This window comes from Zosterops lateralis (assembly GCF_965231275.1).
Source record: "Zosterops lateralis genome assembly, chromosome: 33".
Taxonomy (NCBI): Eukaryota; Metazoa; Chordata; class Aves; order Passeriformes; family Zosteropidae; genus Zosterops; species Zosterops lateralis.
In genome coordinates this window covers 3,111,471-3,127,887 of record NC_139793.1, presented here as the reverse complement: position 1 = coordinate 3,127,887, position 16,417 = coordinate 3,111,471, and the positions used below count along the sequence as shown (strand labels likewise).

At 60.5% G+C, this 16,417-nt stretch overlaps 2 protein-coding genes across 3 annotated transcripts; one reads left to right on the top strand and one right to left on the bottom strand.

Annotated features, from left to right (window-relative positions):
- The first annotated feature begins 1,362 nt into the window (after positions 1-1,362).
- Positions 1,363-5,305, top strand: LOC310921138 (activator of basal transcription 1-like). Its single transcript, XM_083881252.1, has 4 exons — positions 1,363-1,433; positions 1,594-1,935; positions 2,889-3,067; positions 3,807-5,305. The coding sequence occupies exons 2-4, from the start codon at positions 1,599-1,601 to the stop codon at positions 4,107-4,109; spliced, it is 819 nt and encodes a 272-aa protein (XP_083737378.1). The 5' UTR covers positions 1,363-1,433; positions 1,594-1,598; the 3' UTR covers positions 4,110-5,305.
- Positions 5,306-5,419: 114 nt separating this feature from the next.
- LOC310921271 (uncharacterized protein) lies at positions 5,420-16,218 on the bottom strand. Of its 2 annotated transcripts, XR_014592101.1 has the most exons (14): positions 16,102-16,218; positions 15,181-15,295; positions 14,297-14,565; positions 13,849-13,934; positions 13,398-13,438; positions 12,783-12,935; positions 11,954-12,088; positions 11,184-11,231; positions 11,035-11,091; positions 7,348-7,428; positions 7,178-7,264; positions 6,982-7,086; positions 5,514-6,061; positions 5,420-5,437 (listed from the first exon to the last, which is right to left on the bottom strand). XR_014592101.1 is itself a non-coding variant. In XM_083881388.1 (13 exons), exons 1-13 carry the CDS (start codon positions 16,209-16,211, stop codon positions 5,627-5,629), a joined length of 1,722 nt encoding a protein of 573 aa, XP_083737514.1. In that variant the 5' UTR covers positions 16,212-16,218; the 3' UTR covers positions 5,449-5,626. The 2 variants fall into 2 exon arrangements, 1 of the variants encoding a protein (XP_083737514.1); XM_083881388.1 differs by lacking the exon at positions 5,420-5,437 and having other exon boundaries at positions 5,449-6,061.
- Between the last annotated feature and the right edge of the window lie 199 nt (positions 16,219-16,417).

The following is a 16,417-nucleotide window of genomic DNA, read 5'->3' as shown; positions in this document are numbered from 1 at the left end:
GGGGGGGGCAGAGGGGGCACCCAGGGGGGGTGAGGGGACACCCCATGGGGTGGGGTGGGGGGCAATGACACCCACTGGGGCAGGCAGGGACACCCCAAAGTGCGGGGCAGCCCCCCATGGGGCAGGGGGCTGGGTTCCCACCTCGCAGGGAGGTTCGGGGCTCCCCAGCCCCCCCAATTTCGGGGGTCCCGGTGCCCCCCATGCCGCTCACCTGGGCCGTGGGTGCCGCGGTCCCTGTGCAGCCTCTGGGGACTGCGGGGCGGGTGGGGGCCGCCCAAATCCCCCCAAATCCCCCCCCGGGGTCCCTCCAGATGCTGCTGGGGAAGGGAGGGGCTCCCCCCCCCCCGGCTTGGCCCAACGCCCGCAACCCCCTGCGCCCCCCCCCCCAATTAAACCAGATGTTAATTATTGGGGGGGGGTGTGTGAGGGGGATTAGGGGTGCCCCCCCACCCCGAACACATCCCCAGGGGGGTCCCTTGGTGGGGCTGAGCCCCTCGGGGGGGTTGGGGGGGGGGGTCGGGAGGGTTTTAATCCCCCCCAGATGTCGGATTATGGGTTGGGGGGATGGGGGGGGGGGGATTATCCGCTGCTCATCTGCAGCCGGGACCCCCCCCCCCTGGGGCCAGATGAGGGAGGGGGGACACAGGGGGGGGTGAGGGGGATTTTGGGGGGTTTATGGCGGCCTGAGGGGACTCTGGGAGGGTGAGGGGGATCCTGGGGGGCTCTGGGGACATTTGGGGGGCTGAGGGGGACATGGAGGGGCACTGGGGGGACACTGGGGGGGGCTGAGCCGGGAGAGATCTGAGGGGGCCTGAGGGACAAGGGGGGGGGGGCACTGGGGGGGGTATTGATGGACCGCGGGGGGGGGCAGTGAGTGCTGGGGGCGTCAGTGGGTCCCGGGGGGTTCAATGGGTCCTGGGGGGGTGGGGAGGGGGGTCAGTGGGTCCTGGAAGGGTCAGTGGGTATTGGAGGGGTCAGTGGGTCCCGGGGGGGCGGGTCCCCGGGTGATTTGATGGGCCCCGGGAGGGCTCAATGGGTCTTGGGGGGGTCAGTGGGTCCTGGGGGGGTCCCGGGGGCTGTCGGGGATCCCCGGGGGGTCTGTGGGGGGGGCACTGGGGGGTTTCAATGGGTCCCAGATCGGGCGGGGCCGTTCCCGCCAAAACTCCCCCTCCGCCGTTCCCGCGCAAACCGCGGCGCGCGCCGTCCCAGGCCACGCCCCTTAAAGCATCAACCACGCCCCCTGTCTAACCGCGCCCCCTCACTGTATAACCACGCCCCCCTCCTTGTGTAACCACGCCTCCTCCTTGTGTAACCACGCCACCAACGCTTCACCACCCTCCTCCGCGCTTTACGGCTTTTGCGCCACTCACCCTCCCCTTACTAGCGGCGCTTTACGGCCGTGTTGGTGTTTTACGACTGCTGCCGGCGGCGCTGTGGGTTCCGGGCCCGGGGGGTCCCGGGGAGCCCTTGGGGGGTCCCGGGGGGCGGTTTTGGGGGTCCCGGGGGGAATTCGGGGCTGCGGCAAAGCCTGGAAAGGGGTGGGGGGGCTCTGGGGGTGGTCGCTTCCCTTTAACTCCCCTCTACCCACTGCAGGAGCCATGGCCGGGACCGAGCGGGACCCGGGCGGGACGGGCGAGGAGGAGGAGGAGGAGGAGGAGGAAGAAGAAGAGGAAGAAAAGGTAGAAGAAGAGGAAGAACAGGAGGAGGAAGAGGAAGAAAAGGAGGAGGAAGAGGAAGAAAAGGAGGAAAATGAGGAGGAAGAGGAAGGTCCTGGGGGCTCCCCCGCTGCCGAAGCCCCCTCCGAGCCCCCCTCGAAGCCGGTGGTCCCGGGGGTCCTGTATTTATCCTTCCTCCCGCCGGGGTTCGGGCCCCGCCAGGCGCGGGCGCTGCTGCGGCCCCACGGGGAGCTGGGCAGGGTCTTCTTCCAGCCCCGAGGTGAGTCCGGGGCCCAGGGGGCTTCTCTGGGGGTCTCCCCACAGCCCCGGGGGGTCAGGGGGTCCCTGAGGGGGTCACAGCCCGAGAAATTGGGGTCAGGGGGTCCCTGGGGGGGTCACAGCCCGAGAAATTTGGGTCAGGGGGTCCCTGGGGGTTCTGGGGGCTTCTCTGGGGGTCTTCTCACAGTCACAGGGTGTCAGGGGGTCCCTGGGTGGGTCAGAGCGCCAGAAATTGGGGTCGGGGGGTCCCTGGAGGGTCCTGGGGGGGAGCTGGGTGTCCCCGATCCACCTGCAGGAACAGAAATTTGGGCGGAGGGGGGTTCAGTGCCCTTTTGGGGTGTGTGGGGGGATTCACCCTGTGAAAACCGAGGTTTTAGGTGTTTTGTTTTTTTTTTTGTAAAATTTGAAAAGTTTAATTCAAAGACAATAGGAGCTAGAAATAAAGTATGTGTTATGGGTACTGTATCTATAATATGTGTATATTATATATATAATTAAACCTATACTATATGTTATATATATTATATATATGATACATATATACTTATATTTATTATACATATATTTTATCTAATTATAAAATTATATAAATTACAATTATATAAATAATTATTATGTATTGAAACATATAATACATATTTACTATGCATATTAGATACATATTTACGTATGTAATTATATGTATTATATAATTATAAAATACACGAGATACATATTACAAAATATATTTGATATATTATATAAACCATATATTATATTAATAATAATTTTATATATACATATATATATGTATATATATAAAAACCATATATAATAATATATAATATATAACACCCATAAAACCAGCCCCGTTTTTCACAACACGGATTTAACGGATTTAAACCAAACCCTCCCTGGCCCCGGGGGGGGGTCTGAGCCTCATTTCTCCCCTCCCCTCCCCTCCTGTCCCCGCAGGCGGCTCCGTGCGGCGCCGGCGGCAGCGCCCGGGGGGTCCCCCGGCCGTGGCTTTCGCCGAGGGTTGGGTGGAATTTCGGGACAAACGAGCGGCCAAACGAGCGGCCAAAATCCTGCACGGGGCCCCCATGGCCCCCCGGCCCCGCAGCCCCTTCCGACATCACTGCTGGAGCATCAAGGTGGGCGATCCTGGGGGTCTAGAACTGTGTGAGGGGGGTTTGGTCCCCTTTTTGGGGGGTCCTGGATGGTCCTGAACCGTGTTAGGGGGGCTTGGATCCCTTTTGGGAGGTCCTGGATGGTTCAGAAGTGATTTAGGGGGACTTGGATCTTTTTTGGGAGGTCTCAGGTGGTCCTGGATGGTCCAGGATGTGTTGGAGGGCTTTGGATCCTTTTTTTGGGGGGTTCAGAACAGTGTGAGGGGGGTTGGATCCTTTTTTGGGGGGTCCTGGATGATTCAGAACCGTTTTAGGGGGACTTGGATCTTTTCTGGGGGGATCTCAGTGGGTCCTGGATGGTCCAAAACCATTTTAGGGGGGCTGGATCCTGTTTTGGGGAGTTTCAGGGGGTCTTGGATCATCCAGAACCATTTTAGTGGAAGTTGGATCCTTTTTTGGGGAGGGGGGGTCTCAGATGGTCCTGGATGGTCCAGGACTGTGTAGGAGGAGCTTGGATCCCTTTTTAGGGGTCCCAGACCTTGGGTCTGTTGTAGGGAGCACCTGGGTCCCTTTTGGGGGATCTCAGATGTTTTTAACCCATTTGGGGGGTCCCTATTTTAGGGGAGGGGGGACTCCATGGGGAGGGGTTGGACCCACCTGCCCCAACAGCCGAGGGGGATTTACCCACCCCAAAACCATATTGGGGAGGGGGATTCTGATGTGGTTTAGGGCTCCCCTGACCTTTTTCTCTCCCCCTCCTCAGTACCTGCCCGGGTTCCGGTGGCCTCACCTGAGCGAGCGGCTCAGCTACGAGCGCCAGGTGAGGGCGCAGCGCCTGCGGGCCGAGGTGGCCCAGGCCAAACGGGAGGGCGGGTTCTACACCCGCCACGCCCAAAAAGCCGCCAAAGACCCCCCGAAAACCTCCGGAGACCCCTCGAAACCTGCCCCGAGCTGGGGTTTCACCCAAAGACCCACCGAGGAGGAGATTTGGGGGCGCAAAGCCCGGCCCCCCCCGGCGGCGCCCCCGCAGCGGCTGCTGGAGAAGGTGTTTGGGGCAGGGAGGTGAGACCCTCCCTCACATTTTGGGGAGGGGGCTCAGGTGTGTGGGAGGGTACCTTTTTCTCAAGGACCACAGAGAAATGTTTTTATTTTTATCTCCTTAAAACTTTTATTAACTTTTAACAAAAATAATTCCTCGCGGTCTCTTTAAATTCTGCCAAAGGGGGCGGGGCCAAAGGAGAGGGGGCGGGGCTATGGCTTCGGCGCGAAACTCCCTGAAGGCAGCGCAAGGGGGCGAGTGGGCGTGGCTTAAAGCAGCTCAGACCACGCCCCTTTTACCATAAAAGGGCGTGGCCTGAGAAAGCAACGGGTGAAAAGCGCGTGTGGGCGGGGCCTGAAGGAGGGGCGGGGCTTGATGCAGCTACGCCCCCTCCCCGCGCTTAAACAGGACTCTTAAATCTCTATTGGGGGGGAGGGCGGGACTCTTAAAGGGGCCGCACCCCCATTTCGGGGGGCGGTTCCAGTGTCAAAAATAGAAGCTCTGGGAGGGTGGGGGAGGGGCCCCAGTATGGCACTGGGGAAACTGGGAGAACGAACGAACTCGGGGCCCCATAAACCTGATGTCCCCATAAACCTGGGGGGTGGGGGGCAGAACGTCCCCCCCAAAATAAACCGACGCGGGGGCTGGGCGCACCCCAAAAATCCCTGGGAAACCAAACGGGGGGAGTGGTACCAAACTGGGGACTCCCCCCACTCAAAATGCCACTGCTGGGGTCCCTCAGCCTGGGGGTGTCACTGGGGGAGGGGCTGCCACTGGGGGGGGGGGGGGGGTCCCCAAAATCGGGGTGTCCCCCTGAATCCCCCCAAACCCGGGGGAATCTCCCAGTGACTCTTTGGGGGGTCCAGGGGGGAGCCAGTCCCACCCTGGGGACCCCCCACCCAGTGCCCCTCCCCCACCACACCCTCGGGCTCCATCCCCAAAATCCACTCCCCGCCCCAAAGGTGCAACACCCCAAATCCCTCCTCCCCACCCCACAATTTTAGTCCCCCCCCCTTCCCCACGCTTTTAGTCCCTCATTTTCCTCTCCCAGTTTTGTTCCCCATTTCCTCCACCCCCTCAATTCCAGTTCAAACATTGCTTCCCAACCCCTTTCCCCAAAAAAAAACCAAAACATTTTTTCCTTCCTTTCCCATTGGCCTTCCCAATTTCCATTTCCTCCCCACATTTTTTCATTCCCAAAATAACCCCCAAATTTTGCTTCCTTTCCCCACATTTTTCACTCCCATCCCATCCACTCCTTTTTTTCCCACAATCTATTCAATCTCTCCACCCAAATTCCCTCCTCTCCAAATTTTCTCACTCCCATCCAATCCTTTTCTCCCACTTTTTTGTCACTCCCAAAAAAAAACACCCAAAAATTTTGCTTCCTTTCCCATCGGCCACCCCCATTTTCTCCCCACATTTTTTCACTCCCATCCCATCCAACCCTTTTCTCCCACACTCCACTCCCTCCCCACCTCCCAAACTCCCTCCTCCCCACATTTTCCTCACAGAAAACCCCCAAATTCCCCCTCCCCTGTCCCTCAAATCCCCATCCCAGCCGACACCTGGCAGGGCCTGCAGCACCTCCCTCCCCTCACCAGGACGTGGCACCGAGGGGCCGGGGGTCTCCCCGGGGGTCCCGGGCAGGGCCCGTAAGCCTCGAGGTCACAGAGCAGCTCCACCAGATCCAGGACTGATCTGAGAGGGGGGCGCCGGGCCAGCACCTCGTGCCCGGGGGGGACGGGGCGGCCTCGGGCCACCAGAACCCGAAAGGCCAGGCCCGGGTTGAGCAGGACGGCGGCGGCGGCCATGGGGGAGCGGGGACAGCGCTGCACCAGGCGCAGACCCCGCGCCGGGCACAGCCCAGGGCCCCCCTCGGCCCCCACCACGCCCCAGTGAGCCGGGAGAGGGATTTCGGCCAGTTCCTCCAAGAAGGAGCCGGGCCAGAGTTGAGGAGCTGGGGGTAGCGGGAAGGGCTGTGGGAGGGAAGGGGTTAATGGGGTGGGGGGTGGGCTTGGAGCAGCCCAAAAACACCCCCAGTCTCTTCTTTCTGAACATTTCTGCTTCCAGACACTAAAAACCCGAAAATTCTCCCCAAAGTCCCTTTGCCAGCTCATCAGGACACCAAAACCTCCCCCCAAAGTTCTCATTTCTCAGAATCCCCCTAAAGCCCCCCAGGACATCCCCAACCCCTTCCCAAGACCCCTCAACTCATCAAGAGCCCCCCCAGGACCCCCCAGCCAGCAGGAACCTCCCCATTCTAAACCCCCCTGTTTCCAGACCCTAAAAACCCCAGGATCCTTCCCAGTCCTTTCCTCAGCTCACCAGGACCCCAAAACCTCCTTCAAAGCTCCTGTTTCTCAGAATACCCCCTAAACCCCCCCAGGGCATCCCCAACCTCTTCCCAAGATCCTTAAACCCCTCAAGAGCCCCCCCCAGGACCACCCCAAATCCTCACGAACCTCCCCCTTTTAAACACCTCTGTTTCCAGACCCTAAAACCCCGAAAATTCTCCCCAGACTCCCTTTCCCAGCTCATCAGGACATCAAAACCTCTCCCCAAAGTTCCCATTCCTCAGAATCCCTTCAGAATCCTTCTCTAAAGACACCCCCAACCCCTTCCCAAGACCCTTAAACCCCTCAAGAGCCCCCCCAGGACCTCCCCAAGCCAGCAGGAACCTTCCCATTCTTCCAGACCTTAAAAACCCTAGAATTCTCCCCGAACTCCCTTTCCCAGCTCACCAAGACCCCAAAACCTTGCCCCACAAAGTTCCCATTTCTCAGAAACACCCCCATAACCCCCCCCAATCCCTTCCCAAAACCCTTAAACCCCTCAACCCCCCCCAGGACCCTCCCCAAATCCTCCAACCCCCCGAAGGGTCTCCCCTCTTCCTCACCACTCTGCTGCCTCCCTCCTGCTCCTCTTCCTCCTCCTCCTCCTCCTCCTCCTCCTCGCTCTCATCCAGCACCACCAGCTGGGGTGGGGGAGGCCGGGGGGGCACCTGGGGGTGAAGGCAGAGCTTCAGGACCCCCCCTTCAAACCTCCCAAAAATCCAAAGACCCCCCCCAAAAAAATCCAGGGTCCCCCTTTACCGGCACCAGGGACGCGCTGGGCTGAGGCTGCTCCTGCTTCACGCGGGGGGTGGCGGCGATCAGGACCCCCAAATCCCCCGGGGGGGGCTGCAAAAGGGGGGGCAGGGGAGTTATGGGGGTCCCAAACACCCTAAAGAGGCTCAGGGGGTGTTTTTTGGGGTCTCACTCACCCTTTGGGGGGCCACGCTGGGCTCTGGGGGGGCTCCTTTGAGGCGGGGGGCCGAGGCGATGAGGAGCCCCAGGCGGGGGTCCTGAGGGGCAGGGGGGGTCAGAGGGGGGTCCCAGGTGGTGTCCAGGGGGGGTCCCAGGCGGCCGGGGGGTCTCACCTCCAGGCGGGGGAGGGGTCCTGCCTCCTCCTTGATGGGGCAGAGGCGCAAGGGGGGGCCCGGGAGGGGTCGGGGGCCGCTCTCAGCGCCCCCCAGCGGCTCCTCCGTGTCCTGTGGGGAGGGGCAGCAGCCAGGTGAGACCCCCTTCCCAATAATCCACTTGGGACCCCCAACCCCTCCCCAAATATCCAGTTGGGACCCCCCACCCCCTCCCCAATAATCCACTTGGGACCCCCCACACCCCCCCAAAAAAAGCCACAGGTGTCTGTAAAGGACCCCCCCCACCCCCAACCTCATCCTCCGTGGGGAAACTGAGGCACACACAAACCTGGGGGGTCACAAGGGAGGGGGATCCCCCCCAAAACCCCTCCCGCGGGGTGGGGGGGGAATTGGGGACACTTGTGTCCCCTCCCCCGACGCCTGGGTCCCCCCGAGGGAGGGGGGAAGGGGAGGGGAGGGGGAGGGTCAGTGCAGAGCAAAGCAGCAAAGCAAGCACAGCAAAGGGAGGGGAGGGGAATTCTGGGGTCCCTCCTGAGCAAAGGTGGGGGAGGAGAGGGAAGGGAATTTTGGGGTCCCTCCTGAGCAAAGGGGGAGAAGAGGAGAGAGGAGCATTTTGGGATCCCTTCTGAGCAAAGGAGGGAGGGAAGAGGAGAATTTTTGGGGTATCCCCTAAGCAAAGGGGGGGGAGGAGAGGAGAATTTTTGGGTTCACCCTGACCAAAGAGGGGAAAGGGAGGAAAGGGAATTTTGGGGTCCCCCTGAGCAAAGGGGGGGCAGGGGAGGGGAATTTTGGAGTTCCCCCTAAACAAGGGGGGGAGAAGAGGGAGGGGCATTTTGGGGTCCCTCCTGAGTAAAGGAGGGTGGGGAGAGGAGAATTTTTGGGTCCCTCCTGACCAAAGAGGGGGGAGAAGAGGAGAATTTTTGGGTCCCCCTGAGCAAAGGGGGGGAAGAGGAGAGGAACTTTGGGGTCCCCCCGAGCAAAGGGGGGTCCCGTTACCTGGCGGGGGGGGCGGGGCAGGCGGTGGCGGCTCCGGGCGGCGGCGCGGGGGGCGCGGGGGGCTCGGGGGGGCCGGCGGCGGCGGGGGGGGGCCCTGGGCGGCCCCTCCAGGGGGGCCCCCAGCGAGCCCCTCCCCCCACCGGCAGCAGCCGCCTCTGCGCCAGGAGAGAGAGCTCAGAGCGGGGGGTGGGGCACCCCGAGTCCCGAGGGGAGGGGGATGCGGATTTTGGGTGGGGGGACACAAATACAGGAACAAACCCCCCCCAGTGTGGGCCCAGCTGCAGGAGGGACCCCCAAACCGCCTCCCCAAAAAAAGGAACCCAGCGTGAGCACCCCCAAAGCCAAGCAATGCAGGAAGGACCCAGGCGCCTGGGAAACGCCCCCTCCCCACCAAAAACAAGACCCAGGAGTCCAGCTACCCCCTCCCACCCCAAACTTGTCCATACTGGTCCAAACTGGGCTGCACCCAGCGCCGGGGCGGGCGGGGAGGAGCCCAGACCTCTGCGCGTGCCTCAGTTTCCCCAGCCGAAGGAGGAGTCGGGTCGCTGAGGAAAAGGGGGCACAGGGGATGGCTGGGGGCTCGCTGGGACCTTACTGGGAGAGGGAGGGGCACCCACCATAGCGCAGCGCAGGCACTGCCTCCAGCGGCACTTCTGACGCTTGAGGTTCTGCCCCCCGAACTTGGGCTTGTCCCGGCAGAAGTCGCAGGCGCCGCAGTCGGCCGGGCGCCGGCAGGCAGAGCACACCCCGCAGCGCCGGCTGGCCCGGGCCCGCCCGCGGGGCCCCCGCTGCCGGCACAGAGCGACGGGGGTCACCCCTGGGCTCCCCAAATTGTCCCCCAAAGCCCGCAGTGGGGGTGTGGTGTTAGCGTGGGAGCAGCTATTAGAGGCGTTACGGTAAGTGCGGTGCTATTAGGGGCAATACGGCAGGCGAGCGGCGGAGCGTTAGTCTGAAGGAGCAGCTATTAGAGGCATTACGGTATGAACCCCAGTATTTGGAGCATTGTGGTACATGCACCCCAGTTTTGGTACTCTGGGTTCAGCTATTAGGAGAATTATGGTAGCCAAACCCTGCCCCGAGGGGTTTTGGGGTACCTGAGCCCCGTTATTTGGGGCATTACAGTATCTGCACCCCTCTATTGTTACTCTGGGTCCAGATATTAAGAAGATCATGGTAATCAAACCCTGCCCTGAGGGGTTATGGGGTACCTAAACCCCATTATTTGGGGCATTACGATATCTGCCACCCCGGTATTAGGAGCATTAGAAGTATCTGGGCCCACGTAATCAGGGCATTACGGTATTTGTACCCCACTATTGGTACCTTGGGCCCAGATATTAGGATTATTATAATAACCAAACCCTGCCCTGAAAGGTTCTGGAGTACCTGAACCCCATTATTTGAGGCATTAAAGTATCTGCACCCCACTATTGGTACCTTGGGTCTGGTTATTAGCAGGATTATGGTAACCAAACCCTGCCCTGAGGGCTTTTGGGGTAGCTGAGCCATGTTATTTGGGGTATTATGGTATCTGCACCCCTCAATCAGTACCTTGGGTCGGGTTATTAGGATTATTATGGTAACCAAACCCTGCCCTGAGGGGTTTTGAGGTACCTGAATTCCGTTATTTGGGGCATTACAGTACTGGGCCTCACTATTAGAGGCATTAGAGGCATCTGAGCCCCAATATTTGGGGCAATATAGTATCTACACCCCACTATTGGTACCTTGGATCCAGATATTAGGATTATAGTAACCAAACCCTGCCCTGAGGGGTTTTGGGGTACCTGAACCCTGTTATTTGGGACATTACAGTGCCCCAGCCCCACAGCCAAGCTTGCTCAGACCCCACCATCAGTTTTTGGGGTGTCACAGCGACCTGGCCCCAGCATTAGGAGTATTACAGTACCAACACCCCAATATTTGTGAGGTTTGAATGTGCTGAACCCCAACATTCAGTCTTGTTACAGCTCATAGGATCATTATAGTACCTGCACCCCATTACTGAAAAATGTGAACTTCAATATTAGCAGCTTACACAGCTTTTTAGACAATTGTAGTATCTGCACCTCACTATTTTGGGTCCTGAACACGAGAATTAGGATCATTATGGTACCTGCACCTCATTACTGCAAGGCCTGAATCCCAATATTAGGAGCTTGCACAGCTGTTAGGAAAATTATGGTATTTGCACCCCACTAATTTGAACATCAGCATTAGTGACATAACAACTATTAGAATAATTACAGTACCTGCACCCCAATACCGCCCCTTTTAAAGCCCTTCTATTATGGGAATTACGGCTCCCCCAGCCCCTAATAGCTGCTCTGGGAGGGGCGTGGCTATGGGTGGAGGGGCGGGGCTACTACACAGGGGGCGGAGCCAGGGCCTGTCACTCACCCCGCGGGGCCCAGGGGGCTTCGGGGGTCGCCCCGGCTGCTTCTTCTTTCCCTTGGTCAGCGGCTTCTGGGAGGGTGGGGGGGTCAGTGGGGAGGGGTCTGGGGGTTCCAGGTGTGCCCAGGGGGTCTCACTCACTCTGTGCCTGGTGCTGGAGGCGTCGCTGGGCTCCCGCTCCACGGGGGGCTTCCATTTCTGGGGTGGGGGAAAGAAAATGGGGGTGAGTGAGGAGGGGGCACCCTGGGGTCCCCCCTCGCCTCGGAACACCCCGGGGGTCCCACACTCACCTCTGTCAGCAGCCGGGGGCTCGGGGTCTTCTTGGCCACCCTGGTTTTCTGAGGGGGGAAACGGGGTGGGGGGCGTCAGGAGGGGACACTGGGGTGGGGGACACCCCAGGGTGACACTGGGGAGGTGCCCGGGGGTCCCACCCGGAGCTGGAGGGGAAGGTCAGGGGGTAACAGTGGGTAGTGTGGGTGACACCAGGAGGACACCAGGGGGACACTGGGGTGGGGGACACCCCAGAGTGACAACTGGGGAGGTGCCAGGAGGTCCCACCTGGTGCTTGAGGCCGGGCAGGGGATGACAGGGTGACACCAAGGTGACACTGAGGGGACAGAGTCGAAGGGACACCCCAGGGTGACAACTGGGGAGGTGCCAGGGGTCCCACCCAGTGCTGGAGGCAAAGGTCAGGCAGAGCAGAGAGTGACTGAGGGGGTGTGGGCGACACTGAGGGGACACAGGGTTGGGGGGACACCCCAGGGTGACAGCAGGGAGGTGCCCGGGGGTCCCACCTGGTGCTGGATGGGAAGGTCAGGGCAGGGCAGGGGGTGGTGTGGGTGACACTGAGGTGACACAGGGAGGACACAGGGGTGACACAGAGGCGAAGGGACACCCCAGGGTGACACAGGGAGAGGACAGTCCCACCTTGGGGTGCAGGCAGCGGCGCCGCAGGCAGCCTGAGGCCAGGCAGGGGGTGGTGTGGGTGACACTGAGGGGACACTGGGAGGACACAGGGGTGGGGGGACACCCCAGGGTGACACAGGGGTGACAGTCCCACCTTGGGGCGCAGGCAGCGGCGCCGCAGGCAGCGCCACTGGCGCTTGAGGCCGGGCTGCAGGCGGCGCAGGCAGATGCAGCAGCTGCCGCAGTCCTCGGTGCTCAGGCAGCCGGAGCAGGAGCCGCAGCCCAGGCCCTGCGGGGACAACACAGAATTACACGGGAAAATATGGGATAATAGGGGATATTATGGGATAACACGGGTAAACAGGGAGGGATACAGGGGAACATGAAGGGACAGAGGGACAGGGGACAAGCAGACAAGGCAGGAGTTGCAGCCCAGGCCCTGTGGGGACACAGGATAACATGGAGTAACATGGGAAAATATGGGATAACACAGGAAAATATGGGATAACTAGGGAGATATAAAGGAACATGAAGGGACAGAAGGACAGGGGGACAAGGCAGGACTCGCAGCCCAGGCCCTGCGGGGACACAGGGTGGGATGTGGAATAAAAAGGAGTAACACGGAAGACACGAGAAAATAAGGGATAACATGGGAAAACAGAGAGAGCACTACAGTGACATGAGAGAGGGGACAGTGACATGGGGGGTGGTGACACTGACACGGGGGTGCTGGTGACACTGAGGGGGTGACAGTAACACCAAGAGGGGTGACAGTGACACTGACACGGGGGTGCTGATGACATTGAAGGGGTGATGGTGACACTGGACAGGGCATGCTGGTGACACCAGGGGGGTGACAGTGACACCAAGAGGGGTGACAGTGACACTGGAGGGGGTGACAGCGACACCGAGGGGGTGACAGTGACACCAAGGGAGGTGACAATGACACCAAGAGGGGTGACAACACCCGGGGAGTGCTGTACCTTTTTGACGATGCGCAGGCAGCGGCGCAGGAGGCACTTGGGGGCGCGGCCGGGCCCCGAGGAGGGACCCCCGGGGGGGCTGCGGGCGCAGGCGCTGCAGATGCCGCAGTCCTCGGGGATCAGACACGCCTGGCACGAGCCACAGCCCACCCTCTGTGGGGACACGGGGTCAGGGGGCTGCACAGACCCCCTGAGGGATGGGGGGGACAACCAGGGGTGGGATTTGTACCCCCTGAGGGATGGGGGGAACAACCAGGGGTGGGATTTGCCTCCCTGGGCGATTTGGGGAACACCCAGGGATTGATTTTTTCTCCCCTGAGGGTTTTGGGGAGCACCCAGAGGTAAATTTATCCTCCTGAGGGATGTGTGGAACACCCAAGGACATGAGTTATCCCCCTGAGGGTTTTGGGGGACACCCAGGAGTTTGACTTTTCCCCCTGAGGGTTTTGGGGACACCCAGGGGCAGGATTTACCCCCCTGAAGGTTTTGGGGACACCCAGGGGCAGGATTTACCCCCCTGAGGGTTTTGGGGACACCCAGGGGCAGGATTTACCCCCCTGAGGGTTTTGGGGACACCCAGGGGCAGGATTTACCCCCCTGAGGGTTTTGGGGTACCTTGTAGTATCGCTGCTCACGGTTGAAGTCGCGTCTCTGGGCTGGGGGGAGATGGAGAAAGGGGGTCAAGGTCACCCCAAATTTCCTGGGGTCTCCCCCTGAGCCCCCTCCCAAACCCTTCAGCCTCTTCAGGCTCCTTTCCTCCCCGAGAAAGGCCCAAAGGGCCCCGAATTTCCCCAAAAGAGAGAGAAGGAGGCAAGGGAGAATCAGGGAGGAAGAACAGGAAATTTCAGAGCAATAAAATTGTAACTATGGGGTTGAAGCAACTGTGGGGAATGATGACGATGACGGAGAGGGAAAATCCCAGGGAATAAAGAACAAGAAGAGCGGGAAAATGAGGAAAAGGGTGAAACAGAAAAAGCTCTGAGGGAGCTGAGAGAGGTGGGAGGAAGAGAAGAACGAGGAGGAGCACAGGGAAGAAGAGGAGGAGGGCGCTGAGGCCGAAGCTCACCTCGGCAGTCAGGGCACAGCCAGCGGCAGCGGCGCTGGGGGGGCAGCGACACCCCCGGGAAGAGGCTCTGGCAGCTGGCACAAAGCCTGCAGGGGAGGGGGGACATTTTGGGGGGGTCCAGGGGGGACCCCAATACCCACAACCCCCCTGAGAGAGACCCCCTACTCTGAATTCCTCCCCAGGGACCCCCCCAAACTTCCCCCAGGGACCCCAATCCCTCCCTCTTGGGGTCACCTCCAGCTCCTGGGACCCCCTCCCTACACCAAGAGTTCCAGAGAACCCCCACCCACCCTGGAGGACCCCCACCCCTACCTGGGGGACCCCCCAAACCTCCCCCAGGGACCCCAATCCCTCCCTCCAAGGGGCACCCCGTGCTCCTGAGACCCCCAACCCTGCCTGGGGGACCCCCACGACCCCCCAGGGACCCCCTCCCCACTCCCCCACTTACGCCACCACCCCATCCTGGGGGGGCTCCAGGGGCGGCCGCTTCCGGGTTCTGCGCAGGGGGTGGGGCTCCGACGGGGGCGTGGCCTGAACTTCCAGAGCCTGGCCGGGAATGGGCGGGGCTTGGATGGGGATGGGCGTGACCTCCTGCTTGAGGGGCGGGGTTTTCTCTGTCTCGGCCACGCCCACCAGCACCCCCTCCTCCGTTTTGATGATTTTGGGGGGCTCCGGGAGGGGCGCGGGGGGCAGGCGCCATTTGGGGCTCTTCTTGGTCTGAAAGGCAGAAAATGGGGGGTCACAGGGTGGAGGGAGAACACTCAGTGACCCCCTCCTCACGTCTCCCCAAATCTGGGGGGTTGGGTGTTATCTGAGGGGGTTTTACCCAAAATTTGAGAGGTTTGGGGCAGGATTCCAGCCCAAATTTGAGGGTTCTGAACTGATTTTGGGCTGGTTTAACCCCAAATTTGGGGTCAAATCACCACAAAACCAGCAAATTTTGAGGTAAAACATCCCCCCCGAAAAACCCCAAGATGCCCAAATTTAAGACCCCTCAAACCCCTGGGACTCCAAAACCCCCATTACTGTTTTTCCCCAATTTAAGCACCCCTTGTTCCCCCCTCCCCAATTTAGGGTCTCCTCATTTCCCTCACTTTGAGGAGCCCCTTTTGCCCCATCTCTTTATTCCACCCCAAATTCCTTTCTTGTTATGGGGCTCCCCCCACCCCGGAGAGCTCCAGGTTTCCCTCCCCAGGTTTTTTGGGGGATTTCTGTGACCCCTCCCCCGGTTTTTGGGGCCCCTCCCCCGGTTTTTGGGGCCCCTCCCCCGGTTTTTAGGACCCTCCCCCGGTTTTAGGGCCCCTCCCCCGGTTTTTGGGCCCCTCCCCGTACCCGGGCGGGGCTGGGCCGCTCCAATCCCGATTTGAAGTCGAAGTTGCTCAGGTCGTGCCCGGGGCCAAGGAACCGCCTCAGCTCGATTTTACTGCGGAACTTCTGCCCTGTGGGGCTGCCGGGGAGCTCGGGTTACAGGGGGGGCAAAATTTCGGCAAAGAGACCCCAAAAATCCCGGGAAAAGGAGCCAAAATCCCAGGGAGGAGGGCGTAAAAATCCCGGGGAAGGGACCCCAAAAATCCCGGGAAAAGGGGACCCAAAAATCCTGAGGACGGGGCCTCAAAACCTCGGAGAGGGGATCCCAAAAATCCCGGGAAAGGGGGACTCAAAACCTTGGGAAAGGGACCAAAAACCCTGGGGGGGGGCCTCAAAAATCCCGGGAAAAGGGATCGAAAAATCCTGGGGAGGGGACCCAAAACCTTGGGAAAGGGACCCGAAATCCCACAAAAGAGCCCAAAAAATTTGGGGAAGGGACCCAAAACCTCGGGGAAGGGACCTAAACCTTGGGAAAGGGAAGAAGACCCAAAACCCCAGGAAAGGAACCCAAAACCCCATAAAAAGGGACCCAAAAACCCTGGGAGAGCCCCCAAATGCCGAAGAAAAACAGTGGGAGAATGGAAAGGGAGGGGGGAACCAAACAGAGCTTAAGGGACCCCAAAAAACTCCCCCTGTGACCTCAAAAAGGCCCCCCCGAGCCCCAAAACAGCCTGGAAATAAATGAGAGGACTGAAAATATTTGGGGAAAGGGGCACTGAAGTGGCTGCGGGAGGGGGTGATGGGTGAGGGGCTCTGGAACAGAAAAGGGGGTGGGGGGAGCTCAGGGTGAAGCCCCCATGGATGTGGGATGAGGGGGAAAGGGCTGAACCGGCGCTGTGAGGGTGTTTTTGGGGTTTTTTTGGGGGGGAGCAGGAGAAGGGGCACCTCCTGTAGTAGGTGTCGCTGCGGCCGCTGGTGGCCCCGGATTTCCGAAAGGCTTCGCGGCGCTGCCAGCCCGGGCCCAGCGCCGGGCACTCGGCCCAGCCCTCGGCCATCCTGCGGGGGGGCTGAGAGGAGAGACCCCCGAGAGGGGACGGGCAGGGTCAGGATCAGCCCCCGGCGGCCAAAACATCCCCAAAAACAGCCCCGAGCGGGACCCCCTCCTCCCCTCCCCTCCCCCCGCCCTCCCCTCCCCCACACAAACACAGCTCTGAGAGCGCCCCTCCCCCCCCCCGTATGGACACCCCCAAAAGTTCTCCTC